The 23,277-nt window shown below is 40.1% G+C and overlaps 1 protein-coding gene across 2 annotated transcripts in view; it reads left to right on the plus strand.

Moving 5' to 3' along the window:
- The window catches only part of tspan4a (tetraspanin 4a), a 172,598-nt gene that overhangs the window by 107,839 nt on the left and 41,482 nt on the right, over positions 1–23,277 (plus strand). For both annotated transcript variants that reach the window (XM_082535689.1, XM_082535688.1), the window contains 2 exons: positions 7,864–8,055; positions 22,671–22,745. In XM_082535689.1, the coding sequence (XP_082391815.1) occupies positions 7,864–8,055; positions 22,671–22,745 (267 nt within the window). The remainder of the gene's footprint in view (positions 1–7,863; positions 8,056–22,670; positions 22,746–23,277) is intronic.

Consider the following 23,277-nt stretch of genomic DNA (forward strand, 5'->3'; position numbering starts at 1 on the left):
CTATCCACCGTTTCTTCGGACTGCCACGGGGTCGCTGGCCACCAGGCTCAAGCCTCATTGCCGTTTTCGCCACTGAGCTGTCCTCTGAGCGTAATACGTGTCCGTACCACTGTAGCCATGCCTCGCACATTTTCTTCATGATTGGTGCGATGCCGAGCCGTTCTCTGATGTCTTCATTCATGACTTGGTCCCAACGCGTGAGGCCTAGACACCACCTGAGCATTCGCATTTCCATCGTGTGCCTTGCTCGCACGGGTCAATGCCGCATGGATATCCCCGTCGCCACTGATCATCAGTCCCAAGTACTTGAATTGGTCGTCCTTCTTCAGGTCTTCCCCGTCGATGTTAATGGTGCCATCAGTTTGGGGGCCAGCTTCCATGCACTCGGTCTTCTTGATGTTGAGTCTCAAACCATGATCGGCCAGGCGCGTCTTCCATAAACCTGACAACAATGTGACTCATATACTATATCCTTGACTATCACCAGAACACTAGTCCTATGATCATGTAAATAGGCTCTTGTATTGACATTAGAACCATGATCATCAGCAATACACAAATGATGAAATGGAAGAATGGTGTTTCATCCCTCTATTAGTGTACTGAGACCTTACTAAGGCACGTTATGTTGATATTTTACAGACTTATACATGTCTGAGTTAAACACTGGTTATATTGTGTGGAAAGAACAACCTAATCTGGTCAATTAGGGCACAATCATATTTGGAGCCTGGTCATTTTGACCTGGATACTATTTCGATTTTTTAAATTAAAATTGTTATTGAAGAACTACATTTTGTAGAGTAACAGCATTTTGCAGAAACACATCAATACTAAAACTTGTTCATTTGTGAAAATCGTAAAGTCTGCATGTTGGATGGTGGGTGTGGTGATGGAATAAGCCACAAAATTTTTGTATCCCATTTTGGAGTTTGGTGCTTTTCTTTCACTTACTTTTTACTTTTTAATTTTACTCTGTTGATTTTATTGAAAATTATTTGGTCAGATTTAAAAGGACTAGAAAAAAATGGTTTTAATTAAGATTTGCCTCTTCACAGCATTAATGCTACAGACTGAAAAAGGACACCCCTGCTTTAAATGTGACACCAAAGGGTCCAAAATATGAAAACTTTAAAGTTGATGTCATCCAACTACTAAATGGCCTTAGTAATTTGTGGTTACTGATGTGCTGCTCTTGCTGCATAGTTTGACACCAAAGTGTGCCTCATCTTTGCCCTAAAACACGATGACATCCAGTTTAATTATTCATTGGCAGCTGATAATGGCTATTGATTTCTTTAAACCTGCATGACAGGGGTATTTTAAAATTATGACTAGGTGAAGCATTATGGTATTTTTCACTTTCTTTTCACTTTCTTTTTTATTTATTCCTTTGTTTAGTGCCAATTTTTTGATAATACTTTTTATCTGTCTTTGATAGATAAAAAGCAGTGGTATAAAACTGGAGCAAAATACAATGGCAATTTGTAAGCAACTGGTAAGAAACTGGGATGTTTTTTATTTAGTGTACTGTAGCTTTGTTTTAGCTAATTCCTCTACAGATGTTCAAAGTCCAGGAAAAAACAGGAACAAATGAATGCTGAAACAATGTTGTTGCAAATACACCAAATACAACTGATTTACACAAGTGCAGTGCGTGGTGCAATTAGACAATCAACATGCAGTCATGTTCACTGCTTTGATATACCAGCAAATCACTGCATGTGGTTGCATGTAAGCTGTGTCAGAGTAAACAAGAAATCAATGCACACTCAGAAAACCAATGTGGTTTTAGTACAAACTGCCATACATTTTAGTATTTGTTATTAAAGGACATGATTAAAAGATTCAAATTTGTCTTATATGTATACACAAGATTTGTTCCTTCAGTGGTGCTAGGTTCAATCATTGTGCAAATGTACTGTTTATAAGATTGGGGGAAACCTGCAGTCAGCTGAGACTGAAGAAGTCTTTTGGGTGAGTGACAAAACATTTCTCTCACTGAAAACGCTATCAGATGATCAGAATGCACTTTTGAGTCATATCCTGTCACCTTCACTGTCACCATATCTCAAGCCAACTGAACATTTATGGGAGATTTGGGGTCAACAGCTTGATCACTTTTGAATTTTGCATTTGAAAAGAAATCATGGATTTAACACAAATACTGCACCAATGCACACATGAAAAATACGACTTCTTTACATCAAAGTTTGCAGTGCCGTGCATCTAATTTAGGAAACATTGACTAAACACTTAGAGTCCAAAGTCAATATCCAGTATCTGTGTTACCTCATCCTGGGTTGCACAGTCACATCACAATCCTCTAAAACACAATTGCAACAATGTTACTGAGATTATCTCATTTTTCCACAAGCAAGAATATGCGTCATCAGAATTATCTAGGATTTGACTCTGAGGCTTTTTCTAATGTTTTTCCAATAATGAATATTGTTACCTCGAACAGTGGTCATTTTTTTTGGTAAATCGAGAAAGTGTAGTGCAGAGATCAGTCCTAACTCCAGGTTTTCCACTCCCACGTTTATAAATCAAATAATGTGATAAAGTGACACAGACCAACAGTGTAAGACACATTTTGAACAGGCAACCTTTAAAGCTCACCGCTAGGCTTTGACTATGAGAGCAGATTTAGCAAGAAGGATTCTCGGTCAAACCGCATACATGATTCACACATCAAAGTGTCTCAGAATATATAATACATGAAGCATGTGAATTCAAACTGACATCCTTTGGCACATTGGCCGTGAAATCTCTCTCCTGGCTAATCGTTGCCCTTGAGACTTTACATGTTATTCATATATGTAAGAGAATTTAGATAATGGCTTAAATCAAAGTGATATATTTAATTTAAAGTATATGAACTCGTGATCTATTCTGTGGATAGAGCGCTCAGAAGTGCAAGGAGATTGGATATTCATATGTGAGAAAAATCATTATAACATGCACTTGTATTTTGAATTCAAAACTCAGGAGTCAAGTACATCCACAGCACATGTATATTTTATTAGAAGAAATTTTCAGACACTCTTTCATCGTGAGCTCAAACAATCATTGTGGATCAGTGTGGATACATCTGTTCCACTGTACATAGGTTGTTTTTCATGTTTCAGATCTCATCAGGGGCGTTTAATTAATAGGTGTTTATTGAAGAAAACTGTATGTTCTCACATTCAGATCATCCACAGCCATGGACCTGGTTCAGCTGCCAGATTCATAGGCTCTACTACAAATACAGAGAGTAGCTGCTAGGGAGGGAGGCAGTCCAGATGGCTGCATCAATTCCAACATTGCAAATCGGTGTGACTGTAAAGATTTAAGCTGCTGTTTTGGGGGATGGGTGCTAATCAAGATGACTTCTGATCACAGCATACGCAAAACTGCCTGTAAAAGCTGCTAGATGGAGGGAAAGTTTGTCGAAGTTGCTGCACAAATTAATTAAAGACTATACTAAATATTTTACTCAGTATTCAGCTATATATGCTATTATTATTAGGTTGAACTGACAGGTAAATAACATTGCTAATCAAGTGAAAATGCTTTTCTCGTCTTTCTCTCTATTAGCTAACTCTAAATGGAATATCTAATTTTAGACTGTATGTAAGATGTGACCTTTGCTTCTCATAAATGATGGTGGTTTGATTATCAGTTTTTCTAAAACTATTCTGTATTCTATAACTGTAGCCATTTAATGAGTGTCATTCACCTTGTTGTGACAATTCAAGGTTAGTTTTACCCATCAATCTCATATCCAAGTCCCTGAGTTAGTTAAATAGTCTCATTTAAACAGAAATGTTGTGGTTTAGAGCTGTTCACATTTCTGCACAAGTTATAGCAAGATGCAAGTCTGAATCTTATAAATTTATAAATTTATCATATATATTTATATACATATAAATGTATAGATAGGAGCACAGGGTCAAATATGCACAAGAGATATGAATAGAAAATGTCCTTTGGTATACTCAAAGTACAAAGCATGTGAAAGACCAGAAAACTTTTTCATCTTCATTTAAATTTAATTTAATTCAAATTTATTTGTTTAGTGTCAAACAACAGTCACCTGAAGACACTTATGTTGTAAGGTGAAGATCTTAAAATATTAGAAAGACAGACCAGCAATCACTCGACACCCTATAAGCACTTGGCGACAATGGGAAGGAAAGACTCCCTGCAATAGGAAGAAACTTCCAGCCACGCTCAACAAATTGCTCTGCCGCAAGAGAAAGAGAAAAAGGCACTCTATAGGGGAGAGATTCAGAGGTTAGTAATTGCCAATGAATAAATACAGCAATGGGTTATGAAAACAGAGAATGAAAAGATATGAGTGAAGAAGTAGCAGTATATCATGGGAAACCCCAACAGCCTGATCCTAATGCTGCATAACTAAGGGGGGATTCTGGGTGAGCTGATCCAGCCCTAGCTATAAGCTTTATCAAAATGTAAAGTTTTGATTCTAATCTGAAAATTAAAGAGTGTCTGTCTCTCGAATCCAAAATAGGAGCTGATTTAGAAATAGGAAAGATTAAAGATTATCCAGGCATTTTTTTCTTCAGGACATGCCCATAGTTTAACTAGCTGATTCGTATCATCTGGCTTCATGGATTTAAAAAAGCTGGGCGTCATCTACATAGGAAAAAATGTATGCGGTGTTTTCTGTTAACGTTGTCTAAGGAAACATGTAATGTAAAAAATGATTGGTCCCAACATGGAACTCTTTAATTGTGTGTGAGGAAGACTCCCCATTTATATGCACAAATTGCTATCTTTCAGACTCCAATTTGTGCATTGCAGTCCTTCATTATTAACAGTATTTTTAGTGTTAACAGTGTTACAATTTTATCTGTGATGCAACCTGGGGCTGTTCATGTTTTCCTTGATCAATCCTTTATAGAGGACTTATTGTCTATATTTTCCAGACCAAACAAAAAATCTTGTACACACAGTGAGTGCAATGGCCTTTCCTCTCTAATTTATGTGTCGTCTGCTTTAAGGTCCAGATTTGACAGTCATGAATCTGTGATTTCTCGTATGTTACACTATTATCAAAATAATCAGGTTCTGTAGGAGTAAAGTTTTGGTAGCTGTTCTGCATTGTGTTGGCACACAACGCTGAAGAAAATAACAATGGAATCACTTCGTTAACCTTAGTTCTAGCACTTTCAGAAAGACATTTTCTGTAATGAAATGTATTCTTTATTGCAGTGTAATCCATTATTGTAATTTTATTATTATTAAGAAATGCTCAAACAAAAGAGGGTTTTTCAGGAATTACTGGTGAATGAAGTTCTATGCCACAGTTCAGGGCAAGATTCAAAGTGTGATTAAAGAGTTGACAGGCTTATTTACATTTTGAGAGAAGCCACTTCAGTCTAATACAAAATTAAATGATGTGTTGAGGCTGTTATTTACAACATCTACATTAATTACCTACAATAATTATTTTATCTGAACTGAGCACTAAATCAGTATAAAAAAAATCTGCGAAATTAAATAGAATTTTTGAGTAAAGGCCGGCTGGATGATAACAAAAATAATATTTTTTAAGTTTTTCAATTACAGTGTACAAGGCTAAGAGTTAAGCTTCTGATTTAATAAAAAAAAATGTCCAGTTCTCTGGTTAATAAATATACTGGAGTGAAAAATTGCTGCCACTTCTTCTCTTTGGCCTGTGGTTCAAGGATTCTTACAATTAGTATGACTTGATTAATTTAACAAGCATATTCACCCCATTGTAACCAGGTAATTAAATAAGTAAGTACAATTTATTAATGTAGTGCTTTTAACACACATAAAATTTACAAAGCACAGAACAAGAATTAAAAAGCTACAACACTGTGTTTTAAGAAGAACAGTAAGTGATACAATACAGCAGCGAGGGCCTACACCAAGTGAAAGCACCACCCAGCATATCTATAACAACTGCCATCTGTAGTGCCAACACAGTGTATTTGCACATTTGTCAAACATGAGATTCTTTCTGTCCCTGTTCTTTCATGTTTGAGTACACTTACGCAAAAGATACCAGTAATTTGGCAAAGTATTCTTTTTTTTTCTGAACTGAAATAAAGTGCATTCACATCCTCTAGCAGGGTTTTGTATCTGCCCTTAAAATGTTCACCACCACCATCTATTATCAGCTTTTCCTTTTCTTCCTTTGCCCTTCTCCGTGCAGCCAATCATGATTAGAGAACACACTCTGGGGTGTAATAAAGGTCTGTTGCAAGCAATAGTGACCCAACGCCCCTTCATCTGTGAGCTGCTCAAACCTCCCAGCCTTGGTAGATGGTTGAAGAGAAAGCTGCGTTCAGTGATTGGAGCTCCACTTGACTGTTTTTTTAATTTTAACTTTGCCCTACTTCTGGCTGAAGAGCTCATTAAATAAGATCTTGTGCTATAGCTAGAAATAGGAAAAAACAGGAGGGGGGAGAAACAATAATCATGTATTTAGCCATGTGAGTCTTATCGCCTTTGGGAGTTCTGTCATGAGGCCGTAGAGAGTGTATATTATTTCCCTTTACCCAATTTTTAAAACACATCTAAAAACCTTTCTTTACCCACAATCATTCTGTGTCTTTGAAGCAAACATGCTCTGGGTCTTAAGGACAAAAATTCAAAGGAGCCAAGTTGGCTTTAGACTGAAAATAGTGAAGATTTTGCAGCAGAGCAACTGAATTCTTCAAACGCTCGTCCCAACTGACTGCAGTCGGTCATGTGATGGAAATCGGCAGTGAGCTGCAGGTTCACTTTTGCTAGGAGACTTTGAGGCCCAGATGTCTTACAAAACCAAAAAGGTTTTCAATAAATATATCAAAGATTAACAGAACATGTTGCAATCACAGTGTGTCTCGCTCTGATATTGACCACGCCACGTACACCTGGGTGCATTTCATCATATCTCTGCTAACAGAAGTTCTCTGACATTTCTCTCCCACAGAGAAAACAACAACAACGGAAAAAAAAAACAGGAACAGAGAGTCTCCTTGTATGTTTACTTTGGACATGTTACTAGGAGGGGAAGTATTTTCTGCCCCAAAGATTTAAATCAGAACACCACTGTCTAGCCACAAATATCCATCACACGATGGTGAACTACTCTTTTATCAACTAGTATAGACACTATTGTGTTGTATGTACAATTATACCCTGGTGAACATAAATTTGTGCCTAAATGTGACCATTCATGAATTAACTTTTCAGCATGGGAATATAAATGATCTCAGTCTCTCACTCAGAGCAAGTCCTCATCACACTTAAGTTCCCCTTTGCCAGTTTTTTAGATTTAGCAACAACTTTTATATCCCTTAAATTACTAAAAAGGAATGCATAAGATCAAATCTAGTTACTTTTTGGTTAAATGGCTGCCAGCACTGCCCCTTTGGTGTGAGGACTTGCTGTCACCCTGCGGGTGTCTCTCTCTCTCTGTCTTCCCTGCTCAGTGAGAAGCATCTGTGGATGAGCTGGATGTACACGTGCTGTGTGTTTGTGGGCTTTTCCCTTGCAGAGGCTATTCACTGTGTGAGGAAAAAAAATGAAAAAGGTGTATTGTCACTCCTAATTTTCTCTGTGACTAATCATTTTACATGTGAGCATAGCTGAAATCACAGCACAGCCTTTAACTTGTATGTGGTGATTTTGTCAGACATTCCTCAGACTTGTTCACTTCCTCGCTATCTGGCTTTCCCTCGTTAATCTGCATGCTCCAACCAGTTTTTAATTTATTCTTTTGAGAAAAAAAACTAAGTGGAAAATAACAACATATCTGTAAATACTTTAGACTTTACCATGTTTGCCTGTACTGCCAGCACACTGATAGCTTTACATCTATTTGTGTTTCCACTGCAGTTGGGAGGATGTGGCATCCTGGGCGTCGGGGTCTGGCTCTCAGTGACCCAAGGGAACTTCGCCACCCTGTCATCATCCCTTCCCTCCCTGTCTGCAGCCAACCTGCTCATCGCAGTGGGGACGATCATCATGGTGATTGGCTGCCTCGGCTGTGTGGGAGCTGTCAAGGAGAGCCGTCCTCTGCTGCTGACAGTAAGCAGAATGGTTTTGGATTCACCTGCTGACTTTAAACACAAAGTTGCGATGATGTCATATTTTCAGATTACAGCTTTTACAGAGCACCATAGCTCACGTTGTTTTGAATTGTCTAGTGTGTGTGTGTGTGTGTGTGTGTGTGCGCGCGCGCCCGTGCATAACATAAGTACAGTTTTATGTGCTTCTGTTTGATCCGATTGCAAGAGGGCCTTTAGGGTTATTATTGTCATGACAACTATAATAAGGGATTTTCATAAAGCAACAGGTCTAAAAAATCATGCTGCATTTTTAGACAGCATGATTTTCAGTTTTGGGACACTTTGATATGATGTTGTGGTTATTTGACAGGTAACCATTTCATAAAAATGCTTTTAGTGCTGTGAACCACTGTTGCCTAGTTTTGCTTTGGTGAGCAAACTATATTGGTCACACTCATTTTATATCTGAGGTAGGCAAAGAGCACGTGGAGCACAACAATCAGAGTATGCTTTGGGGTTTAAAGTCTTGTTTTTAAGGGGAATATCTCTGCAAATATCTAACAACAACTGTTAACAATAGTGATGACAGTGATGCTGTTTTAATGCTAACATTAGCTTGACAGACGGGAAGGCTTCATAGCTACAATAGACTGATTTACACAATAAAGGGTTTTTCTGGGTCTTTAGACCACAAAAGCTTATGAAGTTCAATAAAGAAGATCTGCATTCACTCCTCTGCCTGCATTCCCGTCCAGGCTGTTAGTGTATTCTTTACTTCACTTCCGTTTTTCCAGCCTGCCAAACTTAATTTTGTCGTCATCGCTCTAGCCCAATCATTTTCTTGCCTGCCTTCTGCAAGCTAAACAGCTTCTGTTACATGTGCTTTAAATCTCAAATCTCTTCCGTTTTTCTGCATTTCAGACTCTGACTTTATGCAGTTGTGTCTTTGTCATTTTGTTTGTTCTTAGTTGTGTCCTGATTACTGTCTAATCACAGGAGCAGGAGCTGCATCACATCAGCTCTACAATCACTCCTGTTGTCTGCAAGTTCTCGCTGCTAGCAAAGTCAATCCAGTACCCAGTCATGTTAGTGTACAGCTATAATAGTTAGCCTCTGTCTCATCGCTGGCCGTGCTAGCTTTCTCTTCTCTCTCCTGGCCTCTGATGGCCCTCAAGTCAAACGTAACTACATCAGTAACAACTAGTGAGGGGCCAGTCATCCTCTTGTCCCCAGACTCTGCCTTCTCTACAGAAGGTGTGTCAGCAGGATTGAGGAGATCCTTAGAGTATTCTTTCCACTGCTCAGCTATATCCTCAGTTGAAGTCAGTGGCAATCCTTCTACTTTTACTGTACACTGTGTGAGTATAGTATAGCTTTCCACTCCAGAATTGGGTGAATATTTACCAAAATCACTTTGTTTCATTGCCTCATTGAAGTCCTCCAGACCTGTGTTTTTGCTTCAGCTACCACCTGAGTCACATTGCACTTGGTCTGGCAGTATCTGTCCCACAAGTTAGCCTACACCGATAAGTCTGCTTCTTCAGCTTTATGGCTTCACCATTTGGTTCGGGGATTACCGCAACATAAGATAAGATAAGATAAGATAGAACTTTATTAATCCCTCGGGTGGGTTCCTCTGGGAAATTCGACTTCCAAAAAGCACAGCAACGACCGAAGTTACAGTTACAGAATTATATATATATATATATATATATATATATATATATATATATATATATATATATATATATATATATATATATATATATATATATAAATACAGAGACAAATATAAATAAAATATACAAAGGGGATAAATAGAATAAATAGGAATAAAAAATAAAATACAAGTGAATTGCACATTTCAAGTATTGAGTCTATTGCACTGTTGACTATTTACAAAAAGTATTGCACAAGGTATTGTACAGTGAGGTGAAGAGGCACTACAGCTTAGTTGTTCCCCCCTCCTTTGTCCTCCTGTTTCCCCTCCCTCTCCCCTCCAGAGAGGAGTTAAACAGTTTGATGGCGTGTGGGACAAAGGAGTTTTTAAGTCTGTTAGTTCTTGTCTTGGGGAGAAGCAACCTGTCACTGAACAGACTCTTCTGGTTGTTTATGGCCGTGTGCAGAGGATGCCCAGCATTGTCCATAATGTCCATCAGTTTCTTTAATGTCCTTTTCTCTGCCACTGTCACCAGAGTGTCCAGCTTCATGCCGACCACAGAGCTAGCCTTCCTGATCAGTTTCTCCAGCCTGGATGAGTCCCTCTTTGCTGTGCTGCTCCCCCAGCACACCACAGCATAGAAAAGTACTCCAGCAACCACTGACTGGTAAAACATCCTCAGGAGCTTCCTGCAGATGTTAAAAGACCTCAGCCTCCTGAGGAAGTACAGTCGGCTTTGGGCTTTTTTTATACAGGTGCTCTGTGTTGCATGACCAGTCCAGTTTATTGTCCACCCACAGCCCGAGGTACTTGTACTTGTTGACCACCTCCACCTCCTCCCCCTCTATCTGAACCGGCAGTGGACCTTCTCTGGACCTCCCGAAGTCCACAACCAGTTCCTTAGTCTTTGAGGTGTTGAGTTGCAGGTGGTTTGTGTGACTCCATGCGACAAAGTTCCTCACCAGACTTCTGTACTCCTCTTCCTGATCATCCCAGATACACCCCATGATGGCCGTGTCATCTGCAAACTTCTGAATATGGCATAATTCAGAGTTGTAGCAGAAGTCAGAGGTGTACAGGGTGAAGAGAAGAGGGGACAGCACAGTTCCCTGTGGTGCTCCTGTGCTGCTGACCACAGTGTCAACATGACAGGCACCTACTTGCAGCCACAGCTCTGTGCACCCTAAATATATCTGTCCAACATCCCCAACATCCGCTCTTGCCAACTGATTCAACTCACATCTAAGTAGTGATGAGTCGAGCTCAACTCGTCTCCTCATCCAAGTGTCCGTGACATATGGCCAAAGACTTCAGGATACAATCACAAAATCAGTCATTGACCTGTGACCAAGGTTGTCCTGGTGTAACATGCGCTTATGAACACCCTTATGCTTAAACATAGTATTTGTTATGGACAAGCTGTGATTAGCACACAAGTCCAATACCAGAACAGCACTCGGTTTCGGGTCAGGCAGGCTGCTCCTCCCTGTCACGCCTTTCCAGGTTTCACTTTTATTGCCCATGTGAGCATTAAATGATCTCATTAGGACAATGGAGTCATGAGGTGGGGCATCCTACAGCACCCCACCCAGCAACTCCAAGAAGGCTGGGTGCTCTGAACAGTTATTTGGTGAATAAGTGCAGATAAATGTCAGGAACCACCCCCTGAGCCAAAGGGCAGGTAAAAAAAACCCTCTTCTGAGATACAGGTTATGAGACAGGGAATAAAGGAATACCCATCCCTGTCTGCTGGCTCTCACTAAGGGTGGCTCCAGAGTGGAACAGAGTCTGGCCCATTTCCAGGACCCTAGTTGCAGAGCTCAAGCTGTGTGTTGAGGTGAGCCCGACTATCTTTAGTTGATATTTCTCAGCCTCACACACCAACTTAGGCTCATCCCCCAACAGAAAGATAGCGTTCCATGTCCCAACAGCCTCAGCAGCTGGGGATCTGACCACCAGGCCGAGACACACTTGGAGCAAACATTCAGTATCTGTGGTCACTGGAGTCCCTGTGACATTGCTAACATGCTGCAGGTTGAATGTTCTGTCTGTGGACACATTGATAGTTTACATACAGAAAAGTTTTTTTTAAAACTCAGCAAAAATGAACAGAACCACGTAATATAACAGTAATAAACAATTTAATAACGTGAATGAAATTTATACTGTTAATAAGGAGCTCCTGGTTTTTCCTGAACTTGCAGGAAAAGAAAAATCTCAGCTTTAGCTTATGGGCCATATGGGGGCCTAGACTTATTGTCAGGGATCCTACTAACCTTTTTCAGTTTAATGCCTAGAAATACTTTTAGTAGCCTTGCTAATCCCAATAAAACAAGCTCTGTGGATATTGTTGGGGCACTGTTGTAATCACAGAAAGAGTTACGCATCATATATTAAAACAAGAAAACAATATCATTTATCACTTTTTCAGTGACAGGATACTATCCAAAGTGGAATGTTTTTTTCTGGAAGTTGAAATGATTTTTATTCCTTCAGTGGTTTCATGTGCTTCAAACTGTAATTGGCTTTTCATGTAGTAGTTATTTTAGAAAATTATATTAGTACTAGATGGCAGATTAGCCCACTCTCCTGCATTCAAATCGATAAAAACTAAAAACTCCCTGTGGCTATGTCAACAGTTTCAAAGCACACTTCAGATGTCCAAATATTAACTACAATTAAGGAGTGTTTCCACCAAACTTTCAGCCTGATCAATATTATAATCTACCATCACTTATACAGATATAAAACATAATTCTTTTAAAAGCCGAGTGCCATGATGCATTTTAACCAAGTGTGAGTTTACAATTGGGGCTTCTGACACTTGATTTATCTTTGCTTTAGAAGAGAGCTACATGCAAATGTGCTATCATACCAATGAAATCATCAAATATCAACCACGTTTATGATATAAACAAACTTTAACTTGAGCTACGATTCTGTGAACAGGTATCCTTCAACCCAGATGCTTGAAGGACTGATAAATATTGAAAAACAAAACAGACAAACACATCAGACATTTCACAGAATTATCTGGAAGAATAATTCTATGTGGGTAAAAAATAGAATTAATCATTAGGAAAATTGCCCAGCAGGAGAAAGCAATTATGAGCTCTGCGGGAATGAGTCTTCGTGTCGATCGTTAACGTGATCCATGACATTTTCCCGACAGTGACCAGACCGATCCCTGCTCCGTGTCAATAAAACGAGGCTAGGCAAATTATAAGCCTTCATCAATGAGTGACAGAACAGCACGTTCTTCACGGAGATTAGAAAAGATTCATCTCGCTTCAAATTTTAGAGCTAATTAGCATATTGATCGCTGATGAGAGACCCAGAGCACTGCAGTGTTGCTGTGAGATATTTGAGGAATTACTTTTGCACTCTGTGCTGGAATAAACATCATTGCTTTCTGCAAACATTTTTTAATTTGTATCACCAAACATCAGTTATAATTTCCAAAAAACACAAGGCTTTTATTGTTCCTTAATTCAGGCAAGAGTGATATCTTTGTTTTTCATATAAATGTAAAACTACATCCTGATATTTTTTTAGTACATAACCATTTTTTTCCTAATGTGCCCTCCATGTTTAACAATGCTTTGGATAAAGTTACTTCAATTAACTAGAGTAAATTTATTAAGGAAACTCGAAAAAACAGTCTGCAATGCTCCTAATTAAATCTTTTTTAATTCAGCTTTAAACTAATACTAATACGATTTTGTTAAAAAATATTTTTACCCACACAGAAAACATGAGGTTACTGTTTGAGATTTAGAATGAATTTGAACACTTGTGAAATATCAAGGTTTGCGCAGTGAGGTAAAGCTTAGGTTTAAAGTTTGGGTAGTAAGCTGATGAACTATCTAACCCTAGTTTAGATGCAGATAATGTGCAAACTCTGACTAAACTCGTCACTTCAGTGTAATTAGTGTAATGGTTCCCTCTCAATACAAAGAAAAGGTTACTGGAGATCTGTCATCACAGATATGTTGCCAAGCAACCAGGAAAGACCTCAGAAAGTCACAACACCAAGTCAAGCAAAACTTTAGCTTCATGTCTAAAATCAGTTCTTATTCCCTAGATGGTGGACTCTGTTTGCTGTCCACCGCTATATCGGTATTCTGACAGTAAATATCGATCCATTTCTTTGCTACTGTGTGGAAAGATTTCTGGTAGCAATCCCACAATGCAATCGTTCGCATTTTATTGGTTACATGAGTTGCATTCATCCAAACTGGAGCAAGAATTCTTTAATATTGTGTCAGCATCATTATTTACATGTATTAGATAATTACACCAAACACAGTTAATAGGTACAGTGACCGAAATGAGCTAATATGAGGCCTAGGAGACTGTCAGCAGGCACTTGTGAAATAATGCATGAATTCAAGCTTTAGTACAATTCAGGCAGACACTCTCTAAGGAAATAACCTCCTTGTGGCGGGGCATGGTCTGTGGCGTGGCTGCAGCGAGGCGGACACACCTGAGTGGCATCAGCGATCACGTCGCACCAGCATTAAAGCCAGTGCTGGGTCCTGACTGATTGTTGTTGTTGGTGTGTGTTCGGCTGCGAGCTGAAAAGCTGCAGTCGACCGTGTAAAGTACGACAACTGTGAATAAAGAAAGTGTATGCTGAAAAGCATGAACAAATTGTTGGGTCTGCTGTGGATTTATTATATTCCTGTACAGTTTTTGTGAGCTGCGCTTCGTTAAGTACTTCTGTGCAAATGCTTGCTAATGCAAATATATCACAAGCCAATCACATGGCAGTAAGTCGTGATCAAGACGATCTGCTGGAGTTCAAATTCAGCACAAGAACGGGGCAAAAATGTGATTTAGGTGACTTTGAACATGGCATAGTTGGTGGTGCCACACTGCTTTCAGCAGATAGAAAGCCAGCAGTGACGTAGAAAACAACTCCCAGAAAAGCACTTCTAAACATGTTGAACCTTCAAATAGATGGTGCCAATCCCGTTAGCTAAGTACATAAACTGAAAGTACAGTTCACATGGACTCACCAAAACTGGACAGTACAAGACTGGAAACACATCACCTGGTCTGTTTAGTCTTAATTTCTGCTGTAACATTTGAATGGTGCAGTTCAGGCTGGTGCTGGTGGTGTACTAGTGTGACTGATATCGTCTTGGCACATTTTGTGAACCTTGGTAACAATTGTGCATTGTGTATCCATCTTCTGATGGCCACTTCCAGCCGGATAATGTGCCATGTCACAAAGCTCCAATCATCTCAAACAGGTTTCTTGAACATGTCAATGAGTTCACTGTACTCAGATGGCCTCCACAGTCACCAGAACTCAGTCCAGCAGAACACCTTTGGGTTGTGGTGGAATAATAGATCTCTATCATGGACATGCAGCCCAAACATCTGGAGTAACTGTGTGATGCTATCAACTCAATATGGCCCACTATCTCAGAGAAAGGTTTTCAGCACCTTGTTGAATTTGTCACAAAGAATTAAAAAGGTTCTGAGAGCCAAAGCGGGTCCAACCGGATACTAGCAAGGTATCACTAGTAAAGTGGCCGGTCAGTGTAGCTATAAAGTCTATTTCTACCAGGCTATAAACATCTTCATTCACTATTTGAACCAGCCACAAGCGGCCATTCAAAAAATGGAGCTGTTGGATTGGAGGTTGTTGTGAAATAACAAGAAATCTCCCTGCATGACCCACCATTGTGTTAACTTACTGTCTGTGGTGTCTGCGCCACCACTTGCTGTTACATGAAATAAAACTACTTTAGAGAAGTAAACACAATCCATTCGCCCTACTGTAAGCTGTTTTGATTTGGTGAAGAGCTGCTAAGTAATATAGCAAAACAAGGTAATTAAACTTGTTTATCAAGTGAGATTGCTGTACAAGATTAGTACTTAGCATACGCAGAGGGAAGCGTTGGACAAAGTTTGAACACTTACAAGTCAGATTGTTGTTCATGTTCCTCTGACTCTACTGACGTAGTGCATGCAAAAATGGAGCATTGCCCTCCAGCTTATGAGCAAATAAAATATGTTTTATAACACTGACATTTATAAGTGATACCAGGAATAAACATGTCTTTTGTGGAAATAGGAATATCACATTTCCTTGCACCAATCACAAACAGGAATTAAGATGATCAGTAATTTATGATTAATTTTTCTGTGTAATTGTTGCGTCTAAGTCACAAAAACATGTTACAGATAGACAAATGTACTTATTGATAACAAAGGTGTTTTTAGCTGGAGTTTCATGTGAACTCTGGTCATTAAAACAGATTTGCACACAAATCCAATACCCTGTCCATTTAATTTGAAAATATGAGCCATTTGGGGACGCTTCCATTTTCAACAAGGAAATGGGTAATTAAAGCCATGTTTCAAACCAGTCAGTTTCTAAAGTCAATATATTTTGAATCAAAGGGCACTAAAGAAATGTGGCGGTTCTTCCGACAGATAATCAAGAAAGGTGAGATCACTGCATGAAAGTGGACGCAGGCTGTTTGCACTGAACACCCTCACATGGGTCTGAGGGATAGAAACTGTAAAAATTTTAGACCCACCGCATGAAAACAACAAGGCTATCACCTCAAACGCTTCCCTCCATGTACGCTAAAGGCCTAAAGGGCTCAGATATTGATTTTGGAGGCTCTCATGGACTGTGTGGCTGACGTGACTGCTTCACCAGTCTTGCTGGTCTGTCAAGACACAAAGAGCTACTGACGCTTTCATACTGCAAGGAAATCACAGCATGCATTGATCGCCGTGCCTAGACTTTGAGAACAGCTCATCCTAAGGCGCCACTCAGTGCTGCAGAGCCATATCAGCAGTGCTGCCCAAACAAGTCATGATGTAAATAACACGAGCATATATGCAAGGAACCCTCTGGAGTCCATTACATAAATTTTCATAATGTGTTCGATTCACTTTTAGTCTTTATAGACCAATAAAAGCTACTGTTCTTCAGCTATATTAGAGCTAAATGAAGAGAAAAATAAATCCCAGATCTCAAGTGAGTAATTACAACACGTGCTTTGAAATACTCTACTTAAATACAACACTTTTTTTCTTAAAAAAAAAAAAAAAGACATCTATTCTTGTTATCCAGAGTTGGTGTCCTGCAGTTTTTTGCTGCTCCCTGAAGGCATCAGCGAGATACAAGCCAGCTGTGGCTCATTAGCTCGCATGGAACGAAAAACTGTAATGGAAGCAAAACCTGCAGGACACCAGCCTGCCACAACTGGAATAAAGCCATTTGACTTTTATCTTGCTTATAGAGGTACTTGTGCTTATCGATTATAAATGTCTTACTCCTCCTCCGTTTAAGCTCCATTGTTGTAACTCCTAAGGGTAAATTTTATATGACATCCCACTTTGTGACCCCTTACAAAAGCAGTGAATGCACAGGGCTGCTTATAAGATTTCATGTCTCTGTGTGTGTTAACAGTAGATCCTCTTCAACTGGCTACAGTGCTACTAATGCACTGACTTATTTACTTAAGCAAAGAATCAGAGTAACTATTTAAAAATCAGCCTCGTTTGACGACAAATTTGTAAGCTGTAATGTTTTCACTCCATAAAAGCCTCATTTTGCTTTCTTTTACTTTGATCTTCTATAAATCTTTTTTTTTTCTGTACTTATGCGGCTGGAAGCCACTGCTGTAAACAGAATAACCTATTTCAGTTTGAATAATGACATTTCAGGGGAAACATATTGAGTCTGCTTCGGTAATGGGATCCAAGTCTTTGTTTCTAATAATTTATTGCTGCGAGTGCACAGACAGAACAAAACAACCCCACTTCAGTTTTAAGGTTTGGTGGTGATGTGTTGCTTACACGTCATTTGCACATACATCATTACAAGTCTGAGCTCAAGCTACTACGGCACAATTAAAGCATGATGATCTAAAAATGTATCTCCACTGCCTGCTGCATGTAACATTTGAGTGTTCTTAGACAACATCTTTGCAGAGCAAATTGGAAAGAAAAAAAGTTCCTATTTTACGTCTGAATTAAAACAACACTTTTACACAGAAAAATACATTTTGCTATGAAAGTTAAGTACTGGGAAGTTGCCTCTGTCCTATTAAATGAATTGTATGTCATCAAGATAGCAACTGCTTGATACTTCTGCACTCGACGTAACTGGCACGCTGTTATTGCTTTTATTATTATTAGTATTTCTATGCAGTTCACAAATGGATTTTCATCACTTACAGTTAATTTCTTCAGCCCTTTGATAATAGTAACCCACTGAAAGCAGCAGCTTGAAATTCCTCAAGCTTATTTAATAGCTTTCTTGTATTATATTAGAAAAGCAGAAAGCAGTATTCTGCGGTGGAACGATTCCACTGAGTGTGGTTTTTGCCTGTGGTCTAAAGGAGAAGTTAAAAACTTCCTATTAAGAGCAGAGTGATGGAGAAATATGCAGAGAGCCACAGGGGATGAGTCTGTTTGTTTTGCGAGCGCTGGCGAGTGCCGGTTTCTCCTTCTAAACGATGTCCGCTTGCTTGCTTGTAATTTCACAGACTGCGAGACACACCCCAAAACACGGAGAACCACCGAAAGACTGAAGAGAGGATATAAATAGCATTTTTGCGTTTTTCTTCACTAAAACATGCAGTGTTCCCAAATCGGGGTTGTGATGCAGGACTTTCAAAAAATAAATAGAAAAATGTTAAAAAACTTGTAAAAACTGAAAAGCGGCTCCAGCAGCAGCAGCAGGAGCTGTAAACAAGTTGTGACCTCCAGGAATAAATAATCAAGCTGGAGCAGAAGTGCAGAAAACTGCAGTTCTTCCAGTGGCCCCCTTGGGATTGGCAAGTCAGTTTCTACACCTCCTCCATTTAATATTCAGTAATACAGCAGAAATAAAAAAAAAATGGTATAATTTCTTTTTTTTACAACTCCCTCAATTGAATTGCATTATGGGTTTATAATTTGGGGGTGTTGCCACTAGGAGCACTAATACAATTATTTAACAAATAAGATACCTTGCTGTGTGTGTGTACATTACAGACCAAGTAACCTGGTGAATGAAGAATTTTCCTCATATGCTACCTAGCATTCCAGCTTGCACTGGAATGGTTCGCAGCCGAGTGTGAAGCGGTGGGAATGAGAATCAGCACCTCCAAATCTGAGGCCATGGTCCTCAGCTGGATAAGGGTGGAGTGCCCACTCCGGGTCGGGGATGAGTTCCTGCCCCAAGTGGAGGAGTTTAAGTAACTCAGGGTCTTGTTCACGAGTGATGGGAGAAGGGAGCGGGAGATCGACAGACGGATTGGTGCTGCAGCTGCAGTGATGTGGACGCTGTACCAGTCCATCATAGTGAAGAGGGAGCTGAGTGTAAAAGGGAAGCTCTCAATTTACCCTCACCTATGGTCACGAGCTGTGGGTAGTGACTGAAAGAACAAGATTGACTGCAAAATTGAGCTTCCTCCGAAGGGTGGCTGGCCTCTCCCCCACAGATAGGGTGAGAAGTTTAGCCATGCGGGAGAGGCTCAGACTAGAGCTGCTGCTCCTCTAGATCGAAAGGAGCCAGTCAAGGATGGTTTGGGCATCTGACAAGGATGCCCAAACCATAAATAAACCTTACCTTAACTTACCCTTACAAGGATGCCTTACGGGCATGTCCCACCAGGGCAGACCCAGGACACGCTGGAGAGATTATATCTCTCAGCTGGCCTGGGAACGCCTTGGTGTTCCCCCAGACAAGCTGGAGGAGGTGACTGGGGAGAGGGAGGTCTGGGCTTCTCTGCTTAGGCTGTTGCCCCCGCGACTTGGCCCCGGATAAGCGAAAGAAGATGGATGGATGCTACTTAACACCAGTTAGCGTGTATATGTGTCTCTGTACAAGTCTAAAAATGACTGAATTCTGTTGCTATTGGGATAAACAAATGTTTTCTGTTCATATTTGGACTCCGTCTGGCTTCTTGTGGAAAAGAAATGGTAAATGCAGTTATAACAGTGGGAAGAATGCCTGCGGCAAAATCAGTCTGCGCTGAAAGTTTGACCATTGCACCGAATGTAAATTTGAATTTCTATTGCAAAAGTCAAAATAGCAGAAAATCAGACTTGATCCTTGCTATTTTTATAGTTTTGCTGGAGTGTGTTTGCTTTATTTATTAGTGTATGTTAATTATACACGTAAACTGTCTGTTGATATTTTTTAATATATATTTTTTTGCAAAACTGTTCATGAGAGAAAAAAAATCATATTATCCCAAAATATTGAATTTCTTGAATCCACATCAGAGAATGTTATTTTACTTCTTTAGCTACTAAAAAACATTAGTGTTTACTGGAATTTCACACAAGGCAGGTCTTTATCGCTCAGACAATGAAGGCTGACAGAACAATAGAAATTGATTTCAGATGGTTATTTGAGAGCGCCTCTTGAAGAAGAGCACAAGTGAGTCAAACGCACCGTGGGTTGTATGCTGCCATCAGTTTGATACCTAGTCGGTCTATCACCTTCCAGGGTTGCCACTGAGACTTTCATCCCTTCCACGCTTAGTGATTCATTCATGCAGGTGCTGCCAAAAGACCTTAGGGGCCCACTTGATGCCAGTCCTGTGAACTAGCAACACTCACATCCACTGTCAAGAAAACACCTGGAATACACAGAGGACACAGGAGCCATGAAAACTTTACTTGTACTGTGTTTTAACCCCCTGTGATGCTCTTTCAGTGTTTCTGTCTGAGCTGAAAAAACCCAGACAAGAGTGTAAAGTAATGCTGCGCTGCAGTGCTTTGAGCCACATGCTAAGGTTAGTATGCTCCCATGCTCAGTTCAGTGCATAATGATATTGTTAAAATGCTTACCTAAGGGTTGGTACGAAGCAGCACTAACAGTCCAAATGCCGGCTCTTAACTTGTTTCCCGAACCTCTCAAGTGTCCTATTTAAGAAAAGGAAAAGAACAAATTCTGCTTGCTGCTTGTCACAATTTACTCAAAAGCTCATTTCTGTCCCTCATGGCTCAGTCAGCTCTCTTACATGAATCAAATAAAGCAAACAGATACCCATAAAAGAATCTCTTTAACTCCAAACCCTGCATGAAAATTATTTTTACACTTTCTTCAATATCAAAACAAGATATAGTTGACGGCACATCTGAGAGCATCACCAACACGAAAGCTGACAGCTCATTCAGCTCGTTTAAGGGTGTCAACAAATATACGCAGACAAATATGAGGCTTAGATTTCAGGTCGCAAAGTAACAAGAAAGTGACTTTATGTAAACAAAGTTCCAAGAAAATGTGAATTTGATTTAAGAATGAGGGAAAAATATCCATTAACATTAAATTGTCCCATAAATAAGGCTCTAAAATTGTTGCAGTTGAGGTCACCACAGCAGTCGCACGCTCAGCCTCTCCTTAAAACGAGTTCCTTTAGAGGTGGTTGTGATACACTCTATTTCCAAAAGTATTAACTCGTCTGTCATCGCACGCATATGAGCTTGACGTGCATCCCATTCTCAATCCATAGGGTTTAAGATGATGCCAGCCCACTCTTTGCAGCTATAATAGCTTCAACTTGTCTGGGAAGGCTTTCCACAAGGTTCAGGAGTCTATGGGAATTTTCTTACAGATGCGCATTTGTTAGGTCAGATACTGAGAAGGCCTGGCGCTCAATCTCTGCTCTAATTCATCCCAAAGGATTGAGGTCAGGACTCTGTGCAGGCCAGTGAAGTTCTTCTACACCAAACTCACTCATCCGTGTCTTTATAGACCTTGCTTTGTGCACTGATGCTCTCTCAGAGGCCATCCCAAAACTGTTCCCACAAAGTTTTGAGCATGAAATTGTCTAAAATGTCTTAATATGCTGAAGCTTTAAGAGCTCTTTTCACTGGAACTAAGGAGCCGAGCTCAGCTCCTGAAAAACAGCCCAACACCATAATCCCCCCTTCCACCAAACTCCTCTTGGCACGATGCACTCAGACAAGTACGGTTCTTCTGGCAGCTGCCAAACCCAGACTCATCTTTCGGATTGTCAGAGTTGCATGATTCATCACTCACGGTGCCACGCTAGAATTCACTGAGCTCCCGAGAGCAACCCATTCTTTCATAAATGCAGAAGCAGTCTGCATGCCTAGGTGCTCGATTTTTATACATCTATGGCCACAGCTGTGATCACAACACCTGAATTCAGTGATTTGAATGGGTGAGTGGATACTTTTCGCGATATAGTGTATGTCAGCTTTTTAAAAGGGTGGGCAGGGAAGCTGACTGCCTGCAACCTTTAAGCCAGCCTGCCAGCTAGAATAGCTCGACCAGTCTCAATCTTCAATTGCTGCATAACGCTGACGTGTGTACATGTATTTGTCCCCAGAGATCAGCCGATAATCGTGGTGCCGTTTCATTGAGATAGTTTTATGACCTTCAGGATCATTGTACAGTTGCCTCTCAAAATGTTTCACTCCTCAGCGTTTCAGACACTCACTTCCATGTGTGAGAGACAGAGCCATGTCCTAGCAGAGTAGGTGATGGATGAGCTCGTAACTGTTTTAAGCACTCAAATGGACCCGCAGGAAGAAGATGTATCGCCCATCAAGCAGCTACGCCTGGCCTCTATAGAGAGGAGAGGATGGCAGGGACTGGTGAGGAATAAAATGGGGCTCCTCTAACAAATTTAAAAGTAGAAGAAAACTGTATATCACCTCTCCCAAGCTGTGCTACTGATAGCCCATCTCCTTCTCGTTCTGCCTCTCTCTGTACTCTTGACCTGTCAGTTAGAAACATAAAGGCTTCAATCGCTCCTATTTGGCTGACTCTTCTTTCCTTGACAGTCTCTGCTCATTTCTTGCTTTCCTTACTTTTCTCTCAAACACGCTGGTTTTCTCTTCTTTTTATTGTCCAATTCATTTAGTCTCCACATAAAGACTCCTATTATCCTCCTTTGTTGTCCTTCTGTACTGTACTGATAAATGATGAGTTCAATGACTCATTTGTCTTCACTCTCCACTTTGTGTCTCCACAGTTCTTTATCCTGCTCCTGCTCATCTTCTTCCTGGAAATTCTGTCTATCATGCTTTTCTTCATCTACCAGGATGAGGTAAGTTGCCACTATTACTCTCATCGTGTTATATTTTATGGGTTTTCCTCACCTGTGCAAGATATTAATGACTGTAGAAGAAACTCTCCAATACATTGCATGCCCTTCATATGTCAGAGAGATTGTCGATGTTTCAAAGTGGGGCTGGCATCCAAAATGATGCAGCTCAGTAGCAAGGTTGTTTTGAAGTTCATACAAGCAGTGCTGCGTATGTCAGCTGACATTTTGCATAAACAATGGCTCAATGGGGCTCGGGCTGGTGCACACGCGCCTTTGGAGAGATGTCTGTGTCACAGTTTCCTTTCCTTGTTAATAAATCATATTTCATCTCTGCTCATCTATTTTGGAGGAATTTCGTTGTAAATAAACAAGTCAGACAAGAGTAAATAAGGTGATGAGCCATCCCTCTGCTAATATGAATTTGTAATCCCTTCACATTTTCAGCTGAGGTTTTATTAATGCATTGAACGGATATGTTAAATTCCTCACATACTAGTTTTAATTATGGGCTTGAGGGCTGGCTTTTGAAATA

This window comes from Aulonocara stuartgranti, assembly GCF_965226115.1.
Source record: "Aulonocara stuartgranti genome assembly, chromosome: 1".
Taxonomy (NCBI): domain Eukaryota; kingdom Metazoa; phylum Chordata; class Actinopteri; order Cichliformes; family Cichlidae; genus Aulonocara; species Aulonocara stuartgranti.